The sequence below is a fragment of the Pleuronectes platessa genome, chromosome 2 (genome assembly GCF_947347685.1).
Source record: "Pleuronectes platessa chromosome 2, fPlePla1.1, whole genome shotgun sequence".
Classification (NCBI taxonomy): Eukaryota; Metazoa; Chordata; class Actinopteri; order Pleuronectiformes; family Pleuronectidae; genus Pleuronectes; species Pleuronectes platessa.
In genome coordinates this window covers 9,935,316-9,960,323 of record NC_070627.1, presented here as the reverse complement: position 1 = coordinate 9,960,323, position 25,008 = coordinate 9,935,316, and the positions used below count along the sequence as shown (strand labels likewise).

At 43.7% G+C, this 25,008-nt stretch overlaps 4 protein-coding genes across 11 annotated transcripts in view; 1 reads left to right on the top strand and 3 right to left on the bottom strand.

Annotated features, from left to right (window-relative positions):
- Window positions 1-25,008, bottom strand: part of LOC128448678 (proline-rich protein 13) — a 102,138-nt gene that overhangs the window by 21,511 nt on the left and 55,619 nt on the right. The window lies entirely within an intron of this gene.
- sp1 (sp1 transcription factor) lies at window positions 37-8,226 on the bottom strand. Of its 4 annotated transcripts, none has more exons than XM_053431241.1 (6): window positions 8,126-8,226; window positions 7,437-7,510; window positions 4,851-6,252; window positions 3,656-3,797; window positions 3,291-3,484; window positions 37-1,954 (listed from the first exon to the last, which is right to left on the bottom strand). In XM_053431241.1, exons 1-6 carry the CDS (start codon window positions 8,130-8,132, stop codon window positions 1,647-1,649), a joined length of 2,127 nt encoding a protein of 708 aa, XP_053287216.1. In that variant the 5' UTR covers window positions 8,133-8,226; the 3' UTR covers window positions 37-1,646. The 4 variants fall into 4 exon arrangements, with proteins under 4 accessions (XP_053287216.1, XP_053287223.1, XP_053287231.1 ...); XM_053431248.1 differs by having other exon boundaries at window positions 3,291-3,481; XM_053431256.1 differs by having other exon boundaries at window positions 8,082-8,155.
- tespa1 (thymocyte expressed, positive selection associated 1) lies at window positions 10,868-19,610 on the top strand. 4 transcript variants are annotated; one of them, XR_008339767.1, is made up of 12 exons: window positions 10,868-11,139; window positions 11,949-12,159; window positions 12,424-12,466; window positions 13,315-13,343; window positions 13,677-13,730; window positions 14,327-14,366; window positions 14,697-14,747; window positions 14,941-15,033; window positions 15,585-15,793; window positions 15,909-17,020; window positions 17,651-17,929; window positions 18,160-19,610. XR_008339767.1 is itself a non-coding variant. In XM_053431281.1 (12 exons), exons 2-12 carry the CDS (start codon window positions 12,015-12,017, stop codon window positions 18,249-18,251), a joined length of 1,956 nt encoding a protein of 651 aa, XP_053287256.1. In that variant the 5' UTR covers window positions 10,868-11,139; window positions 11,972-12,014; the 3' UTR covers window positions 18,252-19,610. The 4 variants fall into 4 exon arrangements, 3 of the variants coding, with proteins under 3 accessions (XP_053287256.1, XP_053287262.1, XP_053287248.1); XM_053431281.1 differs by having other exon boundaries at window positions 11,972-12,159; window positions 17,651-17,738; XM_053431287.1 differs by having other exon boundaries at window positions 14,944-15,033; window positions 17,651-17,738.
- tarbp2 (TAR (HIV) RNA binding protein 2) lies at window positions 18,547-24,206 on the bottom strand. 2 transcript variants are annotated; one of them, XM_053431385.1, is made up of 7 exons: window positions 24,007-24,206; window positions 22,915-23,229; window positions 22,759-22,828; window positions 22,457-22,574; window positions 21,943-22,088; window positions 21,040-21,235; window positions 18,547-20,376 (listed from the first exon to the last, which is right to left on the bottom strand). In XM_053431385.1, the coding sequence occupies exons 1-7, from the start codon at window positions 24,057-24,059 to the stop codon at window positions 20,219-20,221; spliced, it is 1,056 nt and encodes a 351-aa protein (XP_053287360.1). In that variant the 5' UTR covers window positions 24,060-24,206; the 3' UTR covers window positions 18,547-20,218. The 2 variants fall into 2 exon arrangements, with proteins under 2 accessions (XP_053287360.1, XP_053287367.1); XM_053431392.1 differs by having other exon boundaries at window positions 21,943-22,070.

Here is a 25,008-nt window from a genome sequence, read left to right as displayed (position 1 = left end):
TCTCAATCTGACAAATGACATAGCAATGAATCAAAATAAATTCATATTTTTAATCCAGCAGGCATTTGCAGTAGTTGTATACACACACAATATAAAATCCCTTATTTAAAACGGGGGCAACAAAAGAATTAAGAGCACTTGTTTGATGAACAGAGTCGATTTCAAGGGATAGTTTTAAACAGTCTATAAAAGTTACAAATTTTTTAAGTCAAATCAAGCAGAATCTTGAAGCAAGAAATGGAAAAGATGATGCAACCAATTGGTCACCTTAATATATTTTGCAACTTATTTATTTGAACAACAACAAAAGGGATGTGTGTCCGAGATTTGCCTCAAGCTGGACCTTTTCCAGTTCCACAACTTCAACATGCATACCACAAGTAAAAATTATTAGAGTGTTTGCGGACCAAAGAAAGATTTCCTAGTTTTTCATTTTTATAAAACGCGTATGAACCTTTGGTTTTGAGCTTAACAATGTTTATGCTGTCTGGACATGACTACAAAATACTTAACTATGACCAGAAATCCCTAAACAAGAAATGGTTATTCACAGAAACAGAAAACAGACACTGACATGTCGCGGAGGATGAGTAGACCACAGAAAAAAAGAGAAGTACTGGGAAGATCTGGACTGTATAGAACATCATCATTCTATGACAGAAAGGCTCTCAAGTTAACACATTTCATCTACACAAATATATATATATATAAAAGTAATAACATAAGATTAAGATTGATTGTGCATGAGGTTCATACAACTGAAAGGCATTCTCTTGCAATCATGTAAGATGATCCAACCTATGCTATTGAGTTTTGCAGCCTTTACATTACCAAAAACAAAAGAAAAATTATATATTTATATATATGTACACATAAAAAAAAAAATCCAAATGTTTTTGCCATGATAAACATATCAGGGCATGATGGCTTAAATTTGTGTACCTACACAAGAGGTTTAAGAGTTACTCAGGATTTCTGTGCACTGACACATCCACGTGCTTCTGGCTCTGACCTGGTCGTGACCAAGTGTTCCCACCTTCTACTCAACATCCACCCTAAAACACTGGGCGTATTATTCCTATGGTACTGGGGTGGCTGGTTTGCAAACACATCCAGCTCTCCCAAAAAAAATGAAATCTGACAAGCAAATATTCCCTGCTCCAGATTATTAAAATCTCTGTTTTAAGGGGAAGGGAAGCATTAAGCGTTATGGGCTGATGAGGGCCGATCTGCAGTTTGAGAGTGCAGACCTGTGGTGAATCTCACAGCCCAGGACACAAGTGTGAGAATGTGGCTCAGTAGTGTAATCTCTCCTGCAGAAGCTTGTAGAGAGAGAGAATACTACTTGCTACCAATTCAACATCAAATGTGCTGGTCTGTGTTGTTCTGTTCCAATCCCACGATCGAGTTGGATTGGCTCTTTGCACCATTTCAATTCATCTCATCGACCTCTCACCCTTAAATGCGACTGGTTTCTAACCACATGATGGAAACACGTTCCTGCCCCAGTTTTTAAATAGTGTCTGTTGTGTTGCATCAGAAGCCTTTGAAAGGATTTGCATGAACAGTCAGATGTGCCCTTTTCAACCCCAAGTGTCTGCTAGCATCATAATCTTCGAGGCCATCGTCCTGCTCCTCCACCGCCATTAGAAGCTGTTGCCATTGATCTGGTGGAGGTCCACCTGCATCATGTTGATTCCGCTGCTGGCCAATCGAGCTATGCTCTCTGCAGATAAGGTTTCCATGGTGACAATGGTGTGCTGGTCGTTTGCCGACACTGCTCCGGAGCCGGCTTCTGTTCCCGCCGCGGGGGAGCCGGCGTCTGCTGACAGCGAGGAGTTGCTGGTGGTGGCGACGACTGCTTTCTTGTTCAAATGGGTCTTGATGTGCTTCGAGAGGTGATCGCTGCGCATGAAGCGTTTGGGACACTCTGGGCAAATAAACTTTTTCTCACCTGAAAAGGAGGGAGAAACAAAAGTCAGATAAAAATAACAGCAGCTAGCGCTGGCTCAGACTGTGACAGACCTGGTGTTAAACCATTTAAAATGTTCCATTGATGAAGAAGTAGTTTACTGCGCTGCACTTGAAAATGTTAGTGTGATTGAGAAATTCATAGGAAGGGTTGGGTACTGAAAACTTGCCCTGGTTCAAAGATGCAGATTTCAGTGCCTCAACTCAGAGCCTAAGTTCTGTATTGACATTTTAGCTTAAAAGGCAACAGCGCACATGTCTAGATAACATTACATTTAACTCTAGCAGCAACAGACTTTATATGGCACACAATGTTAGCCCTAAAATTATCTACTAGTTACCTCAACCTTGAGTCTACACAACAGCAAAAGGCCTAAAGCTAAATGGTTGCTAAAGTGTGGCTGTATTTCACTTGAAAGAATCCCGACACGGGGACTGGCAGCAAATGTTTGAAAACTATTTCATGTAAAAAGGGACAAACTCTAGAAACTTAATGAAGCACCTGGCGACACACAGGATACATGTGAAAACAGAAGGGATGCTCCATGTTTGATAGTTTGCATGAGCCCATTCCGAGCACATCAGGCAGTAGTGCCCTGGCCCCGGTAGTGGGGAGACAACAGTATGGAACTCAAGAGTATTTTGCTGTATAAAGCACTGAAACTGTTATTTAATGTTCGATTATAGTAGATGGGTTATGTGAATTTTTTTATCGTTTAGAGCTTATTTATATTTGTATATTTCAAATTTTTGTAGTTTAAATTGTTTTAAAACTACAATTTGCCAGAACCAAAAAACCTTGTTCTTTTTTCAACCATTATTTTGTAAATATTGGTTCTGTCACTGTTTATGAACCTGTAACCTTTTAAAAAGGTTCAGTGTGTAAGATTTAGGTGAAAGGGATCTTTTGGCAGAAATTGAACATGAAATAATCCTGGTGATGTTTCCACTAGTGTGTGATCCTCTAAATTGAATGAATTGTTGTTGTCTTTACCCTAGAACAGGCCATTTATATTTAAATACTTTGTTTACTTTGGGAGGCTGCCCCGTTTTTCAACATTAGTCCCAACTGCACAAACTAAACACCTTTTGAGATTTAATGCCAACTGAAGGCTACCATAGGTTCTCTCTCATGTTTGGAAGGAGAGGGTGAGGTGGGGGTAATCAATTTAGCACCGGTATCAGATGACCCAACAATACCCAACCCTACTTATAGGTGATACTTACAATAATAATAGCTCTACTCTATACAACTTTCCCGGTAAGCAATGACAGTTGTAAAGGTCATACATACAACATAAATAAAGTCCTCCTCGTACCTGTGTGTGTTCTCTTGTGACGCTGAAGCTCATCTGAACGTGTGAATCGTTTGCCGCAGAAAGACCAGCCGCAGACGAATGGTCGTTCTCCTGTGTGCCAGCGGAGGTGGGCCCTCAGGTGGGACGTCTTGCCGTAGATCTTCCCGCAGCCACCGATGTGACAAATGTGCTGTTTCTTTTTAGTTGGGTCCCTGCTTGGTGTCAGAATCATACATCAAAGTTAGAGACTGTGATCTTTCTCTGTGATGAAGCCATGTGCAATCAAATCAGGTGAAATCAAAATGCTGCATTTTTCTAGTAAATAATATCAACTAAATCAAATAACTATAGATAACACGCATTGATAATATGGTTCTGTGACATACCTTCCTTCCCCGTCCTTGCAGAAGGGGCAGGTACAGGCTTCCCTTCTGTTACGTCGTCCTTGAGGTTGAGGGCTTATATCCTCATCATCCATCGCTGTGCTATCATCCAAACTGTCTCCGCCCGCCTGCAACGCCTGATCTCCTACAGTGATGGGAATATCAAAGTGCAAGATAATTATCAGAATGGTCCAACAATATTTAAGGTTTATACACGTTTTATTTAAAATGTTCAAAACACGTTCATCTAGGGTTACACAAGGAAGATCCAGACCACAGCCTGCTTGTATTTAAGAACCTATTAACATGTGAAAACACTCAAATGCTAGGCCTTTAATTCGTGACCTTTTGTTAGCAGCATAACTACACGTTCCTTAGCCTCAACTGTACTTTGCCTGATGTTCGCAACTTAAGGATCTTAGTCACTAAGTCATTACCAGTAACAACAGTGAGGAAGTTGGCTCACTTTCAGACAATTACTCATTACAGGGTATTAATACATTTGTTCAACATTGCTCAAGTGTAAACTGAACAATACTCCAAGGTGTAAGAAAGTATAAGAAGATAAATAAAAAAATTGACTACCTGCATAGAAACTGGTAAGATGTACACTTTGAGTTTAGTAATACATGAATATACAGTCAAATTTAAGAAAGCCTGAGCCCTAAGGGCTGATGGGAGGAACTGCCAATGAATGAAATAAAGAAGGGTTTGGACCTGATAAAGGTTCCTAAAAGACAAGGAAGAAGTGTTGGCTTTACTTTAAAAAAACAACAACATTCAAACATGCACACAGACACATGCAGTACAATGAACAGCTTAGGGAAAGTCCAGACCAGCTGAGCTGGTTGAACCAGTATCTGAACACAAATAGTTCACACAAAGAGCTAAGAGATCCAAACCAGAGATTCAAGATAGCTTGGATTTCAGAGCAAAAAGTCCTTGGGGAAAAACACCTTGAGGGAAGACTACTTAATATATTTAACTCAGCCCAATTGACACATTGGTCTACTGCTGTACATACTGTGTACTTCAATAGATGAACCAAACCCTCTCGTCTTAAATAAGAAAAACTGAAAACGACTGAAGATCTAAGCCTCTGTTATTTCCATCCCCAAAAATTACGCAAAGATTTTTTAAATGTTTAACATCATTTATAATTTTTACATCAAATGTGGATTATTCCTGGTTGACTGACCTGCTGAGCTGGCGATGGTGATGGGAACACCCTGCAACTGGTGCATCTGCAGCCCAGAGCCTCCGAGTGTGTTTAGATTTATGGTCTGGATGCCTGGGATCTGCACTGTGTTGACGGACACCCCTCCAGCGCCACCAGCTCCCTGAGTGTGACCGAGCTGAGGGAGCGACTGCATTGGGGCCAGTGTGATCTGTGCTCCGGCTGGACTCTGGATCTGAATGGTCTGCCAGCTCACCTGGCCGTTTGGGCCCACGGTGCGCAGGAGGATGGGGCCTGTGTTTGGCATAATTTGAAGGTTTTGAAGCCCTTCCTGGCTGAGCGTCGGAGCAGCAAATACCTGACCACCTGCTGTTGTGAGAGCACCAGCCTGGATGGTCTGGAGTTGAGTTCCACCTTGGAGAACATGCTGAGGCTGGAGAAGGATCTGCTGTGGCTGCTGCCCATCTCTGTTGTCTGGTTGTATCGGGACACCCAGAGATGCTGTGTTATGCTGGTACGTCCCCGTCACGACTCCATTGCTGTTGTGTGTTTGAGTCATTCCATAAGACGAGGTCTGTGCGGTGACAGTAGACGCACTTGTCATGTAACTTACACCACTGTTGGTAGACACGGGCTGTTGTGACTGCTGTTGTACAAGCTGGCCTCCCCCTGTATCCCCTCCACCATTAGCATCCCCCCCTGCACTTGCTCCAGTGCTGACAGGCAACAAAGTGATGTTTCCATTCAGTGACACAGGCATATTTGCCAGAAACTGGGGCTGGTTTTGCAACACGCCATTACCTAAGCTAATATTTTGTATGGGGATGGCTCCCTGTAGGAGACCGGGCATTGTTATGATGTTTCCTCCTGCTCCAACTCTGTTGGATGTGGTTATGATCTGCTGGCCATTGGGAGAGGACACTATCTGAAACTGTTGCCCATGTCCACCTGCAGATAATCCCGAGTCCTGCTGAGCATGTGCAAACTGCAGGGCCTGGCCATCTGCAGTCTGAAACTGGGGAATAACTTGGTACTGGATGTTGGGCATCACACCAGATAAGGTGGTGAGCAACTGCTGACCCTGCATTGATGGAGCCTGAGCAAGTACATATTGCTGTGGCTGCTGCTGCTGTTGTCCCTGAGTGCATACAGCAGCCACTGATTGTGACAGCACCTGTCTGCTCTTGCAATCTGTCATCACTACTTGAGTGTCGGTGACCGTGTTGGTGCCTGAGGATGTTTGCACACTGAGAGGGACAACCTGCCAGCCGTTGGCACTGGAGGTGAAAACACCCTGGTTGAGGTCCAGCTGTTGCTGCTGGTTTTGTTGTTGGTGGTCGTTGGGCGAATCGTTCTCTCCTGGGGTGTCAATTCGACTGCATGTGGCTGCCAACAAGGCCAGCGGAGACGGCTGCTGTGAGTCCTAGACAATAAATGAAAGGAAAAGATAATAATAAAAAAAAAAAAACTTTACTGGAGGTGATTAGGTCAGATACCGGTTAATAAACCATGTGTTTTCAGCAGCAGGGATTTATATGCCATGTTCTCTGATCCAGACATCAACCCTAACCTGAATGATCCAGATATTTTCCCTGTTGTTGTGAATGTGTCTGACCCAGGCCCTGACTCCTGTGTACTTCCTAGTTCAACTCTGGACAAAGTCCAAATACTGTAGTAGGAACCATATGTATAAATGGCTGTCAAATATTCATATTCTGGTTTACACTTACCATAGTGGTTCAAATCTGTATACTAAAGAATATAAAATATACTCATTTAGACATGTTAATTATCATCTATGAAACACAAGAGACATAAACTACTCAATAAAATATAACTGGGCTAAATAAGGACAGATAAGACAATTTATGAAAAAAATAAAAAAGCAAGGACAGTCACAGTAACGTAGACATGAATGAAACTGTGCCTGATAAAACCAGGAAAAGACATTAAAAGGGTTTTGGGAATTTAGTTGTTTTGAGTTGATGGTTCTGAATAAATTAGATAATGACACACTCCATAAATTTGTAAAATGCAAGCCATGTGACATGTTGAGTGTTATAATGCAAAGCTCCTGGCTTCCTATTAGTAATAATGTTATCAATAACAAATAAAGCCACTATTTCCATCAGGCCATTCATCCAAAGTGAGCGGGACTGGAGTGTGGAGCCCAGGGGGCGGCAGGGTGGGAGAGTGCGGGAGGGAGGGACCGCATCTTTCCCCGGAGCAGCGGCGGGCTCGGCTTCCCCTCCCCCCAAACCCACCCATCTCCCTCCCACACTTTATTCTTGCCCTATAAACTGACACAGTCCGCTAGCCACCCCCTCCAAAGCCAGCCAAATGGGCCGAGCGAGCCGCACACTCCGTGCCGGGGTTTGACGGGAACACCCCGTGTGGGCGAAATTTACCTGCCCATTCCCCACCCCGGTGACATGTGCTCCGGCGAGAAAAATCAACAACCCGATCCCAGATGACTTAAGAGCCCAACGAGCAGCGATAGGTAGCGGGTTGAGAGGGAGTATGACCGGGGAGGATCACAACACGGATCATCTGATTTGGCAATAAAAACATACAAAAACACACAACAGACGAGAGAAGTGGACCTACTTGAGAGTTTGTGTTTCGCTTTTGACTGAAGCCTCCACCGCTCCCCACAGCGGCCATTTCACCCTGCTGCTGATCTGCGGAAGAAGAGTTTGTGAGATCAGTCCTCAGCGAAGTGGATCTGAACTAACAGACCGTGACACCGAGTTAATGTTGCATCCAGGAGGGGAAACCCCCCCCACACACACAGCACCAGCATCGGCCTCGGTGAATTAACCGAACTTCCGTGTAGTTAACGCACAGAAATCTCGCAAGGCAATCCATGCCACAAGTGCTCGGAAGGGCTAGCTAGCCTGTTAGCTAAGCTAGCGTGAAGTCACCACAACAAGTAGCACTGGAGAAAAGTGCTAAGTACTAGCTAAAGAGTTTCACCTGCGCCATTAAATGCATCTCCTCGGCTAGCTGGGGGGAATTAGACGAAGTTAAACTGCGGTGTAAACAGGCCGTGTCACCGCCCAGCAGAAGTTAGGTTGACGTTAGCCTGCTTCACTACATGTAGTTGGCTAAGTACCGACAATTAGCAGATAAGTAGCTGGTACTTTCAAACTGCTTCGGACGCTAGCTAGAAAACGTGAAAACGTCGTAATTGCGACAGTGGGAGAAAGTTAACGCGCTGAACTTTGATTTGTCCTCGAAGCGTGAAGTTACCGTTGGGTTCGCGACGCGCCGCCGACTTTGAAAAGTTCACTTACTGCTCATAATTTGAAGACGGGAGGAGTTTCTCTGCGCTTTTCTCGGGTTGACAACTTTTCGCAACTTCACACTAACTTGACTGACCGCCCGCTATGAAGGAGACAAACACGGGGCGTGCGATTTATGCACCCGCGCGGCCCGCCAACTCCGCACCGCACGAACCTGGGTATTTCATTCAAATGACACTGAGAAGGTTGATAGTATAAGATTTACAAATGAAAAATCAATCATCCACTAAGTTTCCACAGCATCTAATATTCCTCACCAGCAGATTAAGTGTATTATTGTAATTATGTAAGGATGCAGTGAATTAGGTCATAAGTTAAATATTAAAGAGCTTGCTTTACATTCACACTAAAGAGAATAAAAGGAAATTAATTTGTTTTGTTTTTAAACATTTCTTTACAATTCACACGACGTTAATACAAGGAACTGGCCGAAATGACGTGTCAGACTCTAAACTCCTGTAATTATTCTTTGTTCTTTGAAATTTGATAAACAATCTAATCAGAGTAGATTGTAAATGAATCATAGCGGGAACTTAAATTATTAGAATTAACTGATTATAAAGATTTCCTCAAATGTCCTGTTTTGTCCAACAGTCAAAAACAATCCTTAGAAATAAAAGTATTTAATAGTCAAAGTAGTGGATTGTTTTTTTCTCATGTTGACGATGACACTTGAGCAAATTTGTTTATTAATTTGTAATCATATTACATTCATTTTTACAAGCCTGTACAAAGATGACACAGTGTGTGTTATTTGAACTCGTCATAAACAACTTTTGGCGCCTGATGCCTGTGACACCGCACTGTCCCCGTCACTAAAACGAACGCATCCCTCTGGGAGCTACTTGTGAAGGATTGGTGCTCTCCTCCAATAGAAAAGGCTGTTTCTGCCGACGACTATCTACCAGCCAATGTGATTGGGCCAAAGGCGGAGAGTGGGGCGGGACTGAGCAGGCTAGGTTGTCGTTCTGAGTATGATTGACGTTGGGTTATCTGTTTTCCGCCTTTAAGACGCCATGTGTCCATGTCTCCACTCTCACAGGGATCGTCGCTCTCGATCCATCTGTGGTGCTGTCTCAACCTCCGGCGGGGACACGATCCGCGGGCTCGATCCCTGCTCGGCTCGCGGGGCTGAGCAAGGAGGAAGGCGTGCGGGGTGTTCAAGTCTTGCCTCCGTGGCCAGTGGCCACTCCCTGGTGGCGCCCTGTGGGTTGGGAAACAGCGAGGAGGCGGGAGGAGGGAGCCCGGGTGGAGGAGCAGGGACCCCATCACACTCACACACTGGCTGCGGCCGCGCGGGGAGGAGAACATGTCTCTGATGTGGGAGGGCTTGTGATTATCGGGACGGGCGAGGGGGCTGTCAGTGGAGTAGCACATGTGTCCATGTAAACAGGAGGGAGGGTGGAGTCCTTCCATCCTCCCCCAGGCCTGCATCCACCCAACTGTGTGTGTGTGTGTGTGTGTGTGTGTGTGTGTGTGTGTGTGTGTGTGTGTGTGTGTGTGTGTGTGTGTGTGTGTGTGTGTGTGTGTGTGTGTGTGTCACCAGTGTGATAAAAGGAATTTGTGTGCTCCACCTCTTATATCTCACCCCTCAACAGTCAGAGCCATTACCCAGGTTGATTCTGTACACAGGGCATAGATCTCAGTGTATATGTTGTAACACACATTTATTTATATACTGTATGTTTCTTTTTATTGTGCTTATCGGATTCAAAGGACTAGTATCTAGATTGTGATATATGTAGTTTGTCATGATCCTTAAAGCAAATGGGTATTTTAGTCATTTGTAATACTGGGCTTTCTAAGTATTAAGTAACAGTGCTACAATGTTCTGCATGGATAATGTCACTGCAGGCTATGAAATATTAATGTAATCCAAAGTATAATTGCTCATAATTAGAGTAAAACCTCCTCATGAAAGCTGTTGCCCTGCGGTGTTCTTCCTTTTTTAATCCAAATTCATATATTTAACAAACAATAAGGCATATCATTAATCATGATGACATCAACACAATAACAAAAAGACTGAGCCGTTGGCAACAACAAACACACACACACACACACACACACACACACAGGAAACACAAAATTGAGCACAAGTGGAACATCTGGAAGCTCAGTGCCTGTTGTACACAAGAGAGTGTATAAATATAGTAATTTTTCAGTTGTGAACATTTGAGATATTTTTTGACAACTTGTTTAAAAACAGGGGGGAAAAGGGGTTGTGTATAGAAAAGGACATTTGTGTTTCCCCAAACTCTGCTGATTCGTCCTCCATTTGAAGACCCGCAAACTTTATGTTTTCACAAGTTACAACTGGATTATGTTATGGAAAACATACACGAGCCCGGCTTCATATAGAAAATGACTGTACGAACAGTACGAATCAATAAATAAAAGTAGAAATACCGATAAAGCCTCTCTCATCACAAGACATTTGACATTTTATTTCTATATCTTTTTTATTTCTGTATTTATTTATACTATTCATTTCTTCCCTCATGAATAGACAGCAGTACGAGTCATGTGACAATTTTTTACGCTTAATTGCACTCACTTAAAATACTGCAGGTGAATACAGTTTTGATATAGAAATTATTATTTTTGTTATTGTTAATGTTATTGTTATTGTGATCTGCTGACATTAGCCGTAGGGTGTTCGAGCGCGTGCAGGATGTGTCGCAGCCTCGACCCACGCACAGAAACGGTTCAGATGACACGAGGAGCCACTTCCTTCACTTCAGTCCGCTGCTGCTCGCGATGACGTTGGGCGCGATGAGGATCCTCTGATCTGAGATGATTCCGCCGCTCGTGAGGAGGCGCCTGGCTTCAGAGCGAGTTGTGGCGTGAACTCCTCGTCGTGCAGCAGCCGCTGACTGGATGCAGCTGGAGGGAGTTTCAGAGTTTTGCCCAAAGCTGCAGCAAAGTTGCACACAAGCCAACTCAACCTGCTGCAACAGGAAACCAGCATCACCAGCACACAAGTGAAACCCGCGCCAGTGAAGGTAAAGCTGCTTTTCTTCTTTCGACTGTTATTTCGATTTTTCAGAGGAGAACATCCGAACACGACTTTACTCACCTGAAACCTTCATCTGTTAATCCAACATGTTTTTATTCCTCAATTGGATTAGATTAATGGAAGTCTGTAATAATCTAACGAAAACGGCACAACATCCTTTTAACCCGGGAATTGTTTAATTCAATCCTCTTGACAATCATAACTTCACTAGATAATTTATATTACATAGTTTCTATTCAGAAATAGCCATCGTGCCATACTACAGTTGCACTTGTGTATTGCAGAGCTCAGGACCTTCACTGAGATATTAAAATGATATTTAAAATCATGTTATATTTATCCTCGGCAAGAATTGTATTCAAATGAACGTATCGGTCACGCTGTGTGTCTGAAGTGTGTCTTTTCAATTCACCTCGTCCAGCCACTCCTGTATATATCTTGTTTAATGTTACACTGCTGTATACTCTGTTAGTCATTCACCTCTATAAACAGTTTAGTCCGTTTTATACACAAAATTCTGGGGATTCAGTAGAACTCTGCTGGTGAAGGCCGTCCGTTGTAACATGTCTGTATATGAGTTGTTTAGTCATGTTGTGAAATTACTGGTCCATGCAACAGACTGACATTCATATGTCAAATATTAAAGTTGATCAGGAAACACGGTTCACTAGTTATCAACTTTAATGTCATAATAAACAAAACACAAAATACTACAATGGATGTCAGTGTAACAATTATATTGTCTTTTCCAACCAAACGTCAGTGATGAACTATTGTCTGTGTTTATATTCTCAGGCCGGGCCCTCGTGTCCCTGTAGCTTCCGTCCCTCCATGTCCCCCTGCTGTCTGTAGACTGAGGCGATGGACAGCCCGTCCTCCACAGTGAGGCGGCGAGCCTGGATCAACAGCAGCCGGCGGCGGTCCACTCTGGAGGAGCCGGACCCCGAGAGGCGGCTGGGCAGCCTCCCCTCGGCCTCCATCACAGATGACGACGTCTTCTCTGATGGCAAGTGCCCGTGTGTCAGGGATCCAATCACAAAGCAGACAGTTTAGGTTTCAAAGGTTTAATTAGGCAAAAAAAAAAATTGACCAGTCTATCAACAATCTAATTTCTCCTATTACAGATATTATAAATGTATATTCAGATGTCCCACTTTTATGTCCTAAGCTATCATAACCTCTAGTAATGGTTAGACAGACGAGAAGCACCTGCAGCTCTGTGTGAATGAGGATTAGTCATGAAGCTAAGATACGTGTCTGATTTCCACAGGATGCTTCACAGGAAAGATCGAGGACTGGCTGCAGGCTTGTGGGTGAGTCACTTTGCTCTGCTGTGTTGTGTTTTTTTTCTTTCATTTGTGTCAAATGAATGTTAGATATATTTTTTTTGACGTCAGACTCTTGAAGCCTCTGAAGGTGAAAGTGACAGTTGCTGGAAACTGGTGAAACAAACAACAGCAAGCGGAGACTGGAAACTCTCTGAGGTCGCATCGTTTGTTGTTGATGTGATGACGATTCCACTGGAAAAAAAATATATACGCTTCTTGTATCTCTCAATAAAACTTTCCGAACTGATTGACCTGAACTAGCAAATAGTCACACAGGCAGGTTGTTACTCTCAGGACTCAGATGCAAACATCTCAAATATTTCTGTCGTTCAGGCCTCAGGCCGTTTCCCCGTTAGAATCAAACACCCTGCACCCTTTGACCTTTTCAAGCAATTGTAGTGGTAAAACAATTATGTGACTCGAGGAAGTAACAGTTATTTTTTGTCATGTTGTGAAAGTGACAGAAGGAAGGAGGTTATGTGTGTCATATACATCGTTGAGAAGGAAGCTAATCAGTGAGGGAAACCATTCACGGTGTGTTCAGTGACTAAATGGCTGAGACGCTGCAGTGAAACCAGTCGTGGGATGGTCACAGCTTCCGGTAACCAGCATGAAAATGAGCAGACTGGTTTGGAAGGTGTTGACCATAGTTCTGCTTGGTGGTGAACATTGCTGCTAGAGGAAGTTGACAGACTTCAGCAGCTCGGAGAAAGTAGATCTGAGGGATTCTCTGAAGCATTGGACTGTATAGACCGGTATCACTAATGTGTGTGTGTGTGTGTGTGTGTGTGTGTGTGTGTGTGTGTGTGTGTGTGTGTGTGTGTTTGTTACAGGTCAAACAACCCCCGCCAGCTGAGCCTTGGTGAGTATGTCCTGAAATAAAGCATTCACACATACATTTTCCAGTTTTGTGTTGTACTTAAAATGATAATATCAGTTATTTTTAATCAGGAAATTGAATCAGTTGAGTAGTTTAAACGATAATATATTAATGCGATAACGGCGCTCCATCTTTCACAAGCTCATTGTACGCTGTGTGTGTAAAGCCCATGAAGTACAACTCGGAGTAAAAGCAATAAGTTACTCAAGTGGCTCCAATCGATACTTACACAGTACAGTATGAGTTAATGTACTTAGTTACATGAAGTGTTTACCTAGTTACTAGAAATAACTGGCTTCCTTGTCCTCTCTTTAGAGACTATGGTCAAAGCCAACAACTTCGATGATGACCTGAGTCTTGGTGCTGATGGTAAGTGCACACCGACACACACAAAGACACACACACAGACACACACTCTCAAAGGGAACTAACCAAGCAGGAAATGTTCATAGAGGGAAATTAGGTGAGTGTCATGAATGGATTCTATGCTCTGCTGGAGCTTTTGTTTGTTGTGTTCGTAATAGTTGACGCACACAGAGGTGTTTTATCAAACAGAATGTCAGGTGCTGCACAGTGTTCCTGTACTTCTCAGAGGCAGGAAAAAAATTTTTGGTCGAAAGTTTTATGTTTATTTATAAATGCCTCAAAAGTGAATCTAATCTTCTAATTTCATTTGTTTAATATAACATGTAGCGACACACTACACACTTAAAGCCATAGTAGGGAACCGCTCTGTATTTGTCGTCAGGTTAAGGTGGATATATTTGTGTGTAACAGCGAGGTAAAGAAGCGTAAAATGCTTTATTCTAATTTCATTGTACCTTTAACTTAAAGATATCTTTACTTTAGTTAATATTAGACTAGCCCACCCATCACAAACAGCCAGGCACAGATATAAGGGACTTGCAAATTAACCGTGCACACAGATGCATATCAACATTCTCCTCTTTTACTCTTGGTTTCAGCCTCTGTGTTAAACGGTGGAATCCCTCCATGTGAAGCTGGGTGAGTAGCATCTGTAATGACTCTGAATTATTGAATATTAGTTCATAATAATCCATGTTACCAGAAGGCCATTCTGTAGTTTTGAGCACACTTCATTATAGGTGATATATATGTGATAAAGGAAGTGTTGATGTTTCTAAAGCTTCAGCGTATGAACGAGTCTCTTCACTGAGTTGCACCCCCGCTCACTGAGGGTGTTTCTACTGAAGTGAAAAGAAGTGTGAAGGACGTGACGCTCATTTGTCAGTTGATGCTCGTGTGAAATACGCTCAACTTTCATAGAAATGAACTGTTGTTATCTTTCCTCTTTTTCTCACTTTGACCAAGAAGTCCCGCTCAGCATCCGTCCTCGATACTTCGACGAGGCCGACTCACCAGCAGGTCTGTCACCAAGAGCCTTAAGCTGAACTGATATCCACATCTTTGTAAAGGCTTTTTTCTATTTGTTACATTGGAAATGAATTAAAAAAACTACAGTGAGGTCTTTCACCGGCCGTGGCTATAGATTTTGGGCAATAATTCCTAAATGTTTAATCATTTGTGTGATGTGACTTTTCTCATTTCTTTCCCACAGCAGAGCGGGACTATCCCCTCCTTCGTTTCACTTAGGGAACAGTATGACCTCCAGCTGTCCCTCCTCCTCCTACACCTGTAAAACAACATCAAGGTGAGACCGCAGCACCTTCAAAGGCCTCTTCATTCTGCAGGTCAGCAGGCTGATAACCAGGCTGTTGAACGGCCTGCGAGACGGGTCCCAAGTTTTAGAAATCATTTTTCCTCTTTAACATTTTGGACTTTTACCTGAATAACAGGATACACGGCATTTTGATCTTATTCCCGTGCTTTCATTCACATTATGTCCACTTGTTAGTTGTTTGGTTGGATTTTAAGCAACATTACACAAAAACGGATTTCCATGAAACTTGCTGGAAGGATGTTGTTTGTGTAATATAATGTGTTTTTCAGCATTTTCACCGTTTCCCAGGGAACAATTAATCGATCTTGATGAAAACAACTAGGCACATTAAAGGAACTGATATCTATGAGTGTGTGAAATTTGACACAGCTTGATTAAATTTCAGGAAACTGTTCGCCTCCTTGGTGGAGGTATGTGCTCGACTGAGGGCCATTGTAAAGCACTTTGCAGCTTTATTTTGATTAATGCTCTACATGCTTGAACAAAACATGTACTCCCCCTTTCTCTCATACCTACATCAGTGTATCTGAGGTCCTGGATATGTATTCGGAAGATGCAGAGGAGACGCTGTACGAGTTGGGTTTTGGCAACGATGAGCCACAGGCCACGGTGCGCATCCCTCCTCGTTTCTTCACCTTCCCGTCTCAGGCTGAGGGCATCAGCTTCCGCCTCTTCCTGGACGCACAGCTGCGGCGGATACGAGAGGAGGACCCCAGCCTCTCTCTTGCTAGTAAGACTGTGGATTGATATAATCACTCTGCCATCGGTCATCTTTGTCAACTTATTGATATGTAATTATGACATAGCAAATTGCAAATGAGATCTGTATTGTGTTCTCTCCCCAGGTCGTTTCAGACAAGTCCAAACGCTCACGGCGATGGCCAACGTCTTTTACTCCCTCTACTCCCACGTGTCCCGCACCCCGGTCCAGAAACTGGTCCCACCAGAGTTGTGCCTCTCGTCTCCCATGGAGAAGATCGACCGCTTCCGGAGCAGCGTTCGCAGTGAGCCGCGCTCTCCGGTGGAGAGGCTGAAGGACACCGTCTCCAAGATGTGCCTCTACACGGGCTCCCCTCGGGGCTCGGTCTCCACCTCTCCGCAGCCGTCACCCATGAAAAGGTCCAGCCTCCCGGAGGTCGTGGACATGGTCCTGGTTAAAGTCAAGACGGGGGCGACCAAGAAACTGGATTTGGGGGAATGTAACAGGAGTGGTTCATCGGTGGATGTCGGGCTCATAGATGAGGATACATCCTGTAGCAGTGGACAAATGGACACAGACATTGTCGGAAATACAATCCATCATAAGGAGACAAGCAATAGACAAGTAGATAATTCTGATGCTGATGAAACCGTTGTCCAACCAGCAGACGATGACAGAAAGACTCTGAATATAGAAACATCTCTTTCCACATTATCAGGAGAAACTGATCATCAGGGTCTGTCACCTCGGGCAGAGCAGGCTGCCATGGTCACACGTGATCTAATCTGCCCACAGATAGTGGAGAGCGTACACCACGCACCCTTCTGCTGCCAACACACACCCTGTCCCAAAACACACACTGGGACAGAAGGCACTGATAAAGCACATGAACCCGACAGACAAGCCCCTGTATCTGCTCCTGGTGTGGACTCATCCTCCACAGGGGACGTTACGTCTTCTGGAGGGGTCGGACCGGAGGGTGCATCCAGCTCACTTCCTGTCCTGGCCCCCCCCGCCGGCAGCCATACAGATTACTGCATCACTGTGACCGGCTGGGAGGGGGACGGTCCCTCCTCCTCCTCCTCCTCCTCCAGTGCGCCACATTCCTGCCATGCTTCAAATGTCCCGCCTGTCCGGACACGTGCGGGGTCGTTAGAAGGCGAGAAGACCCGGTACCTGAATCCTCCGACTCATCAGGGCCTGAGGAACTTCTCCAAGACCGACGTGAAACCGGTGAACTCGTTTGAGCTGGAGGAGGTACGCTGCTGTCACACTCACATTACTCAGGGCAAGTCTCACTGGGGGCTCACAATCCCCAGCAACATGTTGACACTCTGACATGATCAGGCACTATTTCCTTATTATTACACGAGTTGCCTCATATTGCCCCGACACAGTCATTTTATTTCTCCACAATATAGTTGATTAAATCCCTTTTTTATTTTATCTACCTTTGTTAAGTTCTCTGAATGATTGCGATTGGTCATTCGTGAAGCAGGCAAAGCGCAAATTTGCAAAACCACAAAACAAAACTAACATCCTGTTATTCATCAGATAGACCGTTTATCTTCCACTAGTTCCCAGAAAAAGAACTAGTTGAGCACACACCTCCGCCAAGGCCCAACAGTCGCCCTGAATCCAAACCAGCTCCTCACTCATCAGTTCCCTATATTTGCCTGATTTTTTAAAATAAATATCCATAAATTATTCCCCAGAAAAACTGTGAACATGTTGGAAAACGTCCAACGTTAAAAATGTTAAGGATCTGCCCCCTGATCTGAATGTTCACATTGTTCGGCTCCATTTAGACGTGCTTCACATTGTTAATCTAACTTCTCAATAGTCAAATCAGACTGACAGTGAACAATGTACGCTTCGTGTCAATAGGTGCACAGCGCAGGGGAGGAAGAGTTTGGACAGTCAAATACTACAAGAGCTTCAAACTCACCAGTGTGCACGCAGGGCCAGCACAAAGGTACAGTATATTCATGTTTCATTTGTGTTTGAGGAACATTCTTTACATGTTGCCTCGGTACAATGTGGTCAGGATTTACAGGAACATGACTCATCATCCAACAAACTGCTGCGCAATTAACCCTGACCCTGTTTTGAAGGGAAGTAACGCATGTGGTCGGTGTGTGCAGCACTTTGTCAAAGCACGTGGATGTTAGTAGAAATGGACAAACACATTTCTGCCTGAAACTTCCTGGTAAACTTGGAACATTTCACTTTTTGGTCTCACGTGACAAGAATGGTTAAATATCTCAGACAGATATATGTTGGAAAATGTGTGTGAGCATGAACGTGCCTCCATTCGGGCGGGAGTGTGGCTCCGTGTGTGCGCTGGTGGACGGTGCACGGAGTTGTTGGCTGATTGTGTTTGTGTCCCCGTCCAGGTGAAGTGGTCCGGGGCGACAGCGTGCAGTCAGACAGCAGCGGCTACGCAGACGAAGAAGTCAGTCCCTCGTCGGACAGACACGCCCGATGACACAAAGACACAGAACTCCATCATTCAATCTTCACACATTTGCACTGAGGATTTGAGTTTGTGCGACTCGTGATTTGTGCGTCCAAAATGACTTTGTCCCATTTGACACTTTTCAGAGGATCTACACCGAAAAAAATCAAGTTTATCAAAAGGTTTTTCCCGGGCGCCCATCCTCAATACAACTACTGTAAATGAATAAAACATAAAGACATTGAAAGACTGCGTGGATCATCCCATTTGAACAGTAACGAGTCAATCTGGAATTACAGCATGAACAATACATTACACAAGTCAATTTCACATGGAGCTCGCACTTTATTTATTTTAAACTGGGCAAACAATTTAACTATGACAAAGAACTGTCTCAAATTGAATAATGTCAGCACATAAAACTCACTAAAACCAGGAGATAACTTCCTTATCTCAGAATAACAAAATGCAGATCTGCCGTTTCAGACAGAATGAGGTCAGTGTTGCGTCAAACCCGCTGCACTCGAACATGTTCCGCCTGCATCTGTGCAAAGGACTTTATCTTCTCAACTAGTGCAAACTGTTTCCGACTCTTTTCCGATACTTATTTCAGCAGAGTGCAATGAATTGTATTGACCGATTAGCTACTGCAGTAACAGAGGTGGTGATGAGAGTTCACACCCAGACGCAGGTGTCAACGGCTCTTTTAAATAACGTCACAGGAATCAGTCACATTGACGGAGAAAAGAGAAACGTAATCACAGGGGTGTGAAATATAAAGAGGAAAACCATCGTTAGTTCCTATCTTTGAAACGGCACAAGAGACATTATTTGTCTGAGGGATGACCAAAAAAAAAAAAATCTATTTGTTTTGTCTAACGTTCTATTGATAACAACAACAACAACAACCCCTAGTTCTTTTTTCAGCTCTTTGATTCACACAGAAGTTAATTTATTATTTATTGGTCTGACTGCATAGTGAATAGAGAAACTGGGAAATATTTGCTACAATCACATTTTGTGTTGTCTTGATTTACTCCCAAATGTGAACATTTGTGTGTGAACTGAACCAATAAGGAGATTCTAAATTCTCATGATCACTGTGAGCATTCCTAAAACGCTCTGATAGCCATTGGTGTACATCTTCCAAGGGATTCTACACGTGGGAAATCAATAAAAAAAATGGTATCACTCAAGCTCACTGATGACTGATAATTCTACTAAATTTGATTGATACTACAGTAAATATCAGAGTGTAACATTATTAGAGAGGGTTAATTTTCAAACAAACCCAATATGTGCCGGGCCAAAGAGTTTTAAAACGACAGGGGAAGTTTGGCAAAAGAAAGTTAGATCCTTCAGCATCACAGCAACAAACTGTTTGAGCTTCAGGGGATCAGATTAACATACAAGACAAAAAAAAAAAGGTTCACACAAGCTCAAGTGTAAAAGGGCCAGTCTTTAAAACATTCTCCTCTGATATTTGTTCAGCAGAGTCTCTTCCTCCATGTTTCAGTGGCATGGCTGTTCATTCTTTTCGAGTCCATCCATGAGATCGGTGATTCCATTGTCCAATTTCTGTTTTCGTTGCACCAGAATTCGTCTCCAGTTTTTGACAAAAGCACCATTTAAAATTCCAGATAAAGACTTTTTGTAAATTTTTGATTTGAGGTATAAAGAAATGAGCTCTGTATGTACTGAAAAGCAAAAATGAAAGTGACTGAAAAGGAATTTTTAAATAATTTGCAAGAAGAGGAGTGTTCATGAATTTTTGGGCAACTTAATGTTCACTTGCGACGTTTAGAAATCAAAGTGGCCAAATCGGGCTCCAGGGCTTAAACTTGAGGGACATGAAAAGTTTTGTTTCTCCAAATCTGAGGTAATTCACGGTTTCTGAACTCATCACGAAGGTTCCCTCCGTCGTCCAAAGTGGAAATTCATCCTGGCAATGTGCAGTTTTGCGAGTTCGAGTCTGCGAGTAGGAACATGACTTGACATCATTTCCCTCCAGCCATGATTTTGAGGTAGTGCAGTGCATTGTGGGCTGCGATGGCACGAGCGGCATCTTTGCTCGGGGCGGAGCCGTGGCACACTGTGGCTGGTTGCGTGGACAGCTCCACGAGACACTGGCACACGCCGCTCAGACTGGGCCCCTCTGAAACAAGAGAGAGGGAGGAAGTTGGAAAACATTGAGACGGATATTTTCCTGCATCACTTCCTCTGTAGACGACAGATAGCGACGAGTCTACATAAACTAGTTATTATCGAATTAATTATTTTAATATTTTAATTGGATCCGTGGAATGACTTTTCCATTGAATAGATTAATGTTTTGAGAGTGTAAAAGAGTAAACTGTTTTTTCCTGCACAAACATTTTAACAAAATAAAAACTGCACTGTATTAGTCCCATGTTGTGACACAACTTAACAGTCCTGTGTATCTGTGAAGTGCTGACGTCAGATGAAAGGGTTTCAGCTCCACGGAACTGTGACATGCAGCTGCATCATATCTGATGTGAGTTAAAGTAACCACACGTTTTTTTTTTACATTTAATTTGTGGAATGCTGTCACCAAAATGAACCCATGATGCTCTTCAACTTAGTTTGTGTAGGTGTTAAAAACCAGATTAGAAGGTTCAATTCATATTTACATGAACTGAAATGCATGTCTTCATGCATGTGGCTGTAGAGTATCGTCAGTTATGTTCCCACAAAGTCTAACTCCTCTTTAACTCAACTTTAAGGTAGTCTAACTGTGGTGGTCAGCAGAAGTGAATGGAACTGTAGTTAATGTCAACGCTGCAGTTTGGGAACTCACCCAGATCCAAGTAGCTGACGTCAAAGCTCTGTTCGACGGACAGGTCACTCAGGAGGGAGCAGAAGTCCGAGTCGGAGGGCATTCCCAGAGGGTGGCTGCGGAGCTGGAGGATCTGCTCTCCAGCTGAGTTACGCAGAGAGTCCCATGTGCAGCTGAAGCTTTTACTTTTACCCGAGTCAACTTTGTTCCCCATGTGCTGTGTGGGCAGGAGAGAGGAAACTCACAGGAGTTAATTAATTCTTATTATCAGCCAGCAGGACTTAAGAGTAAGAAAAGGGGTAATGGGTTGTCAGGTGCATTTCTGAAAGACAACTGAATGTAACAGACCTGTTTAGCCACTATGTAAAGATAATAGATTATTTGCCTGTCTCGTGGTGTCGATAACCGACATAAGAAATTACGGAAAATGCGACTTGTGGGTGTGAAGGAGCTTATTACAACAAACTGACCCGATCAGAATAATAACAATATTTATAGAGAAGCTGTATCATGAGTTAATGCAGAGTCAGGATGGGCTTTCTTATCAGTTCAAACACATGGAGCAGGATGTGGCGGCTACCAGACGTTGAGTCAGGATGAACTGGGTGTGCAAGGTTAAACGAGTGTGCAATTGATAGTAGCAACCGTCTCTTCATCTCCGGACACACACCCATTCTCACACACTATACTTTTTCTGGCCCTGTTAATATTCTTTTTTTTTTTCCTTACACGCAAGTACTACATGTTAGTTATGGTAATTTTTTCTCTTGCCGCTGTAACATTGCAAATGTCCCCGTTGTGGTACTGATAAAGGATTATCTTATTATATAATATCTTCTGCAGCGCTGTGCATCCTTTCCTGTGATAGGCCGAATAATTAACCGTAACTGGTGCACATATGTAAAGAGAAGGTTTGATTCTCACCACAGTGAACGTATCATCCTCCACATCTGGCTCGTGGGGGGTCCTCAGGTCGACCGGAACATCGTGGATACGCGATAACATCTTAGCTGCTGCGTTTCTCTTGGCTAGTTTCTTGGACGTTCCACTTCCTGGAGATGAACCGGAGACTGTGGGTTAGGTATGACCACATCTGGTCTGACTTGTTGATTGTTATTCAGCACCCATCATTTGCAGAGTAAGCTAGTAAATCTTTTAAATGGGACATTCATATGTATGTCTATCATTGGCAACTGTAAACGGTGACAGAGAGAAATCATTGATCCTGCTATTCAATTGTGAAGCTCAGACACTTCTCAACACCGCTGACAAAGGCAGTATGTGTGTTTTTTCTCAATCCAAATGAACTGTTTCATATGAGTATTACTTCATGGTCCGCATGAGTAAATGTATCATCACTGATAGCCAAATTCCTTTATATATGGGGACAGGATAAACGTACACACATCTTCACTGGATGAAACATTCTGCATTTTACCGATTTCCACAAATCTCTCGACTCTGCAGGTCATGGTGAACTCTTTTCGATGTGCAGGACCAGACTCCTGAGTGACCGTGTACTCTGGCAGACGCCATCCTTTCTGCACCACCAGCTCCTGACAGAGAAGAACACGGACAAGTGAAGAATCACAAAATAAGGAAACAAACCAAAAAGGCATGAAACTAATAACTACCGTGACACAAACTGGGAAATTGTGATGAAACAAGGACGGTGTTATTTGAGAAACGTCAAAGGACATAATTCAACTCTGAGCACAGTCGTTTTCTGAGATGACTCACCTGCAGAGCCCCCACGGGGTTACATTCGGACTGCTGAGAACTGCTTGAGGTCTTCATCTCTGTCTTGCAGCTGCACAGAAGATGAGATAAAACAACTCAACGATCAGTAATCAAGCCACACAGACCTCAATTCAAGGGGAAACGGGCTAAACTGACCTGTCTCCATCAGTAGACACTTCAACCGCAATAATACCTTCTACTCCAACACCGACAACAGTGGGACCCTCGAGTTCCTCTTGTAGCATCTTCAGAGCAGCCTCGGCTGCTTTGTGCTTGGCCGCCTTCTTGCTGGGCCCTTGGCCGGTGCAGCTGATCTCTCCAACTGAGACGCGGAACGTGAAGTTGGGCTGGTGGGCCTGTCCCTCGGCCTTCAGCAGGTCATACACTGGGGTCTTGCCTATCCGCGTTCCATACTCCTGCAGCAGACTGATCGGCGTCTTTCCGGGATTCACAGCCAGCATTTGCTCAATACTGAATGGAGGAGTCAGACACAGAGTCAGATGAAATGATTGTACTTCTTACATATTTCAATAAAGATCAAATGTGCGCACTCACTACACTCGCTTAAATTACACAAGTGTCTCTCCATACATGGAATGGACTAAATGGACTTTATTTTTATTGCACTTTACCAGCCTTATTAACCAATCAAATTGCTTTGCAGTGTAGGTCAGATTCACGCAGACATTTCCTATTGAACCCCATTTATATATTATCAATTTGGTCAAACAAATCTAGAAAACCTCACTATGGAGTTGAACCATTCTCCAATCCAGCCGGTTTCAGTCATACACTAAACTCCAGAGAATAGATAAATGCTACAATTCCACATCTACAATGTATTGTAGCAAAATGGTTCATATAGATGTACCAGAGTTAGCCTCTTAGACTCATTTCTCTATTAAACAACTGGCAATGCAGAATGCCCCGGTATGTGTAGTGTGCACGAACATCTGTATAGTAGAACACGTTCAGACTGATAACCTATCATCAGGGCAGTTGATTTCTAAGAGTGAGGACTGAGGACGTTTATAATGGTTATTAAAACGTTATATATAAGCTATAGATGTCTAATAGCACTTTTGGGACTATCTGGATTCACTAATTTAGTAATCGCATCGTAATCAACAGGTCCATGGATCAACAGACAGTAATATTAGTTTAATAGTGGAACCAGTTCGGAAAACCAGTTGATGAAAAGCATGTGATGCTCAGTGCTAGGTTAGCTTAGCATGCGTGCAGCTTCACCTGGAGCACCCGGAGTTATTCTTCCAGCTGTCCGGTGCTGTCTCGTCGTTCATTCCCTATTTCCCGCAGACGGTGCCGGTCGGTTTCGGATCCGCGAACCCCCCCAAAGCAGGACGGACACCCCGCTTCTCAGCAGACGGCGGTTCCACGGGCAGGAGACATGTGAAGAGCAGAAGAGGCGCCCTCCGCTCCGACACAACAATGTGACGTAGCACGCCTCCGGCCGGAAGTCCAGCTCTCATTGGGCATACAGAGCTGTGGGTGACTTCGATTTGTACACCGGGAGGCACCGAGGAGGAGGAGCGGAACATGAAGTGCGATCGTTTCTTCTCAGTAGACACCAGGTGAATATTCTTGTGGCCAGGGGTGGCTCCTGGTACAGGCGACATAGGCGGTTGCCTGAGAGGGCGGCACAAGAGACTGATTTATCATGAAGTGACACATGCAATGTAAAACAATACAGTAATGTCACACCATCATCCTCTAACCCCGGGACGCACTGGAGCCAGAAGCGCCGTGAAAAGCAGTCGGCCTCCTTTCCTCGCCCATTTAAATACTTGGGCTGTTCGCACCGGCAGCGTAGTGCCGGGAAGAACCGGGAAGCACATAATCTCCTGTGGGGGGGTGGCGGCTACAGGCTTGCGTAGGTCAGTCAGCTGTGAAGACCAGCATCATTTACCCCTGAACCAGCGCGGAGAAATGCGCTCTCTGGGCCACAGGGATGAGCCAGCCCCACGCCACTACGCTGCCATGGGTGGAACCAGGACACAGGAGCTGGGTCAGGCTGTCGTGTTGGCAGGACTTCAACCACCTATTCATTGCACAATATCTAATACTAAATACATTTAAAAACAAAAATGAGCCATAACCATTTAAACATTTTTTTTTATTTTTTTTATTAAATTAATTTTAATTTAATTTAATATATAAACTAAATTAAATATAAAAGAATTTAATTAAATTAAATATAAAAAAATTAAATTAAATAAAAAAAAAAAAAAA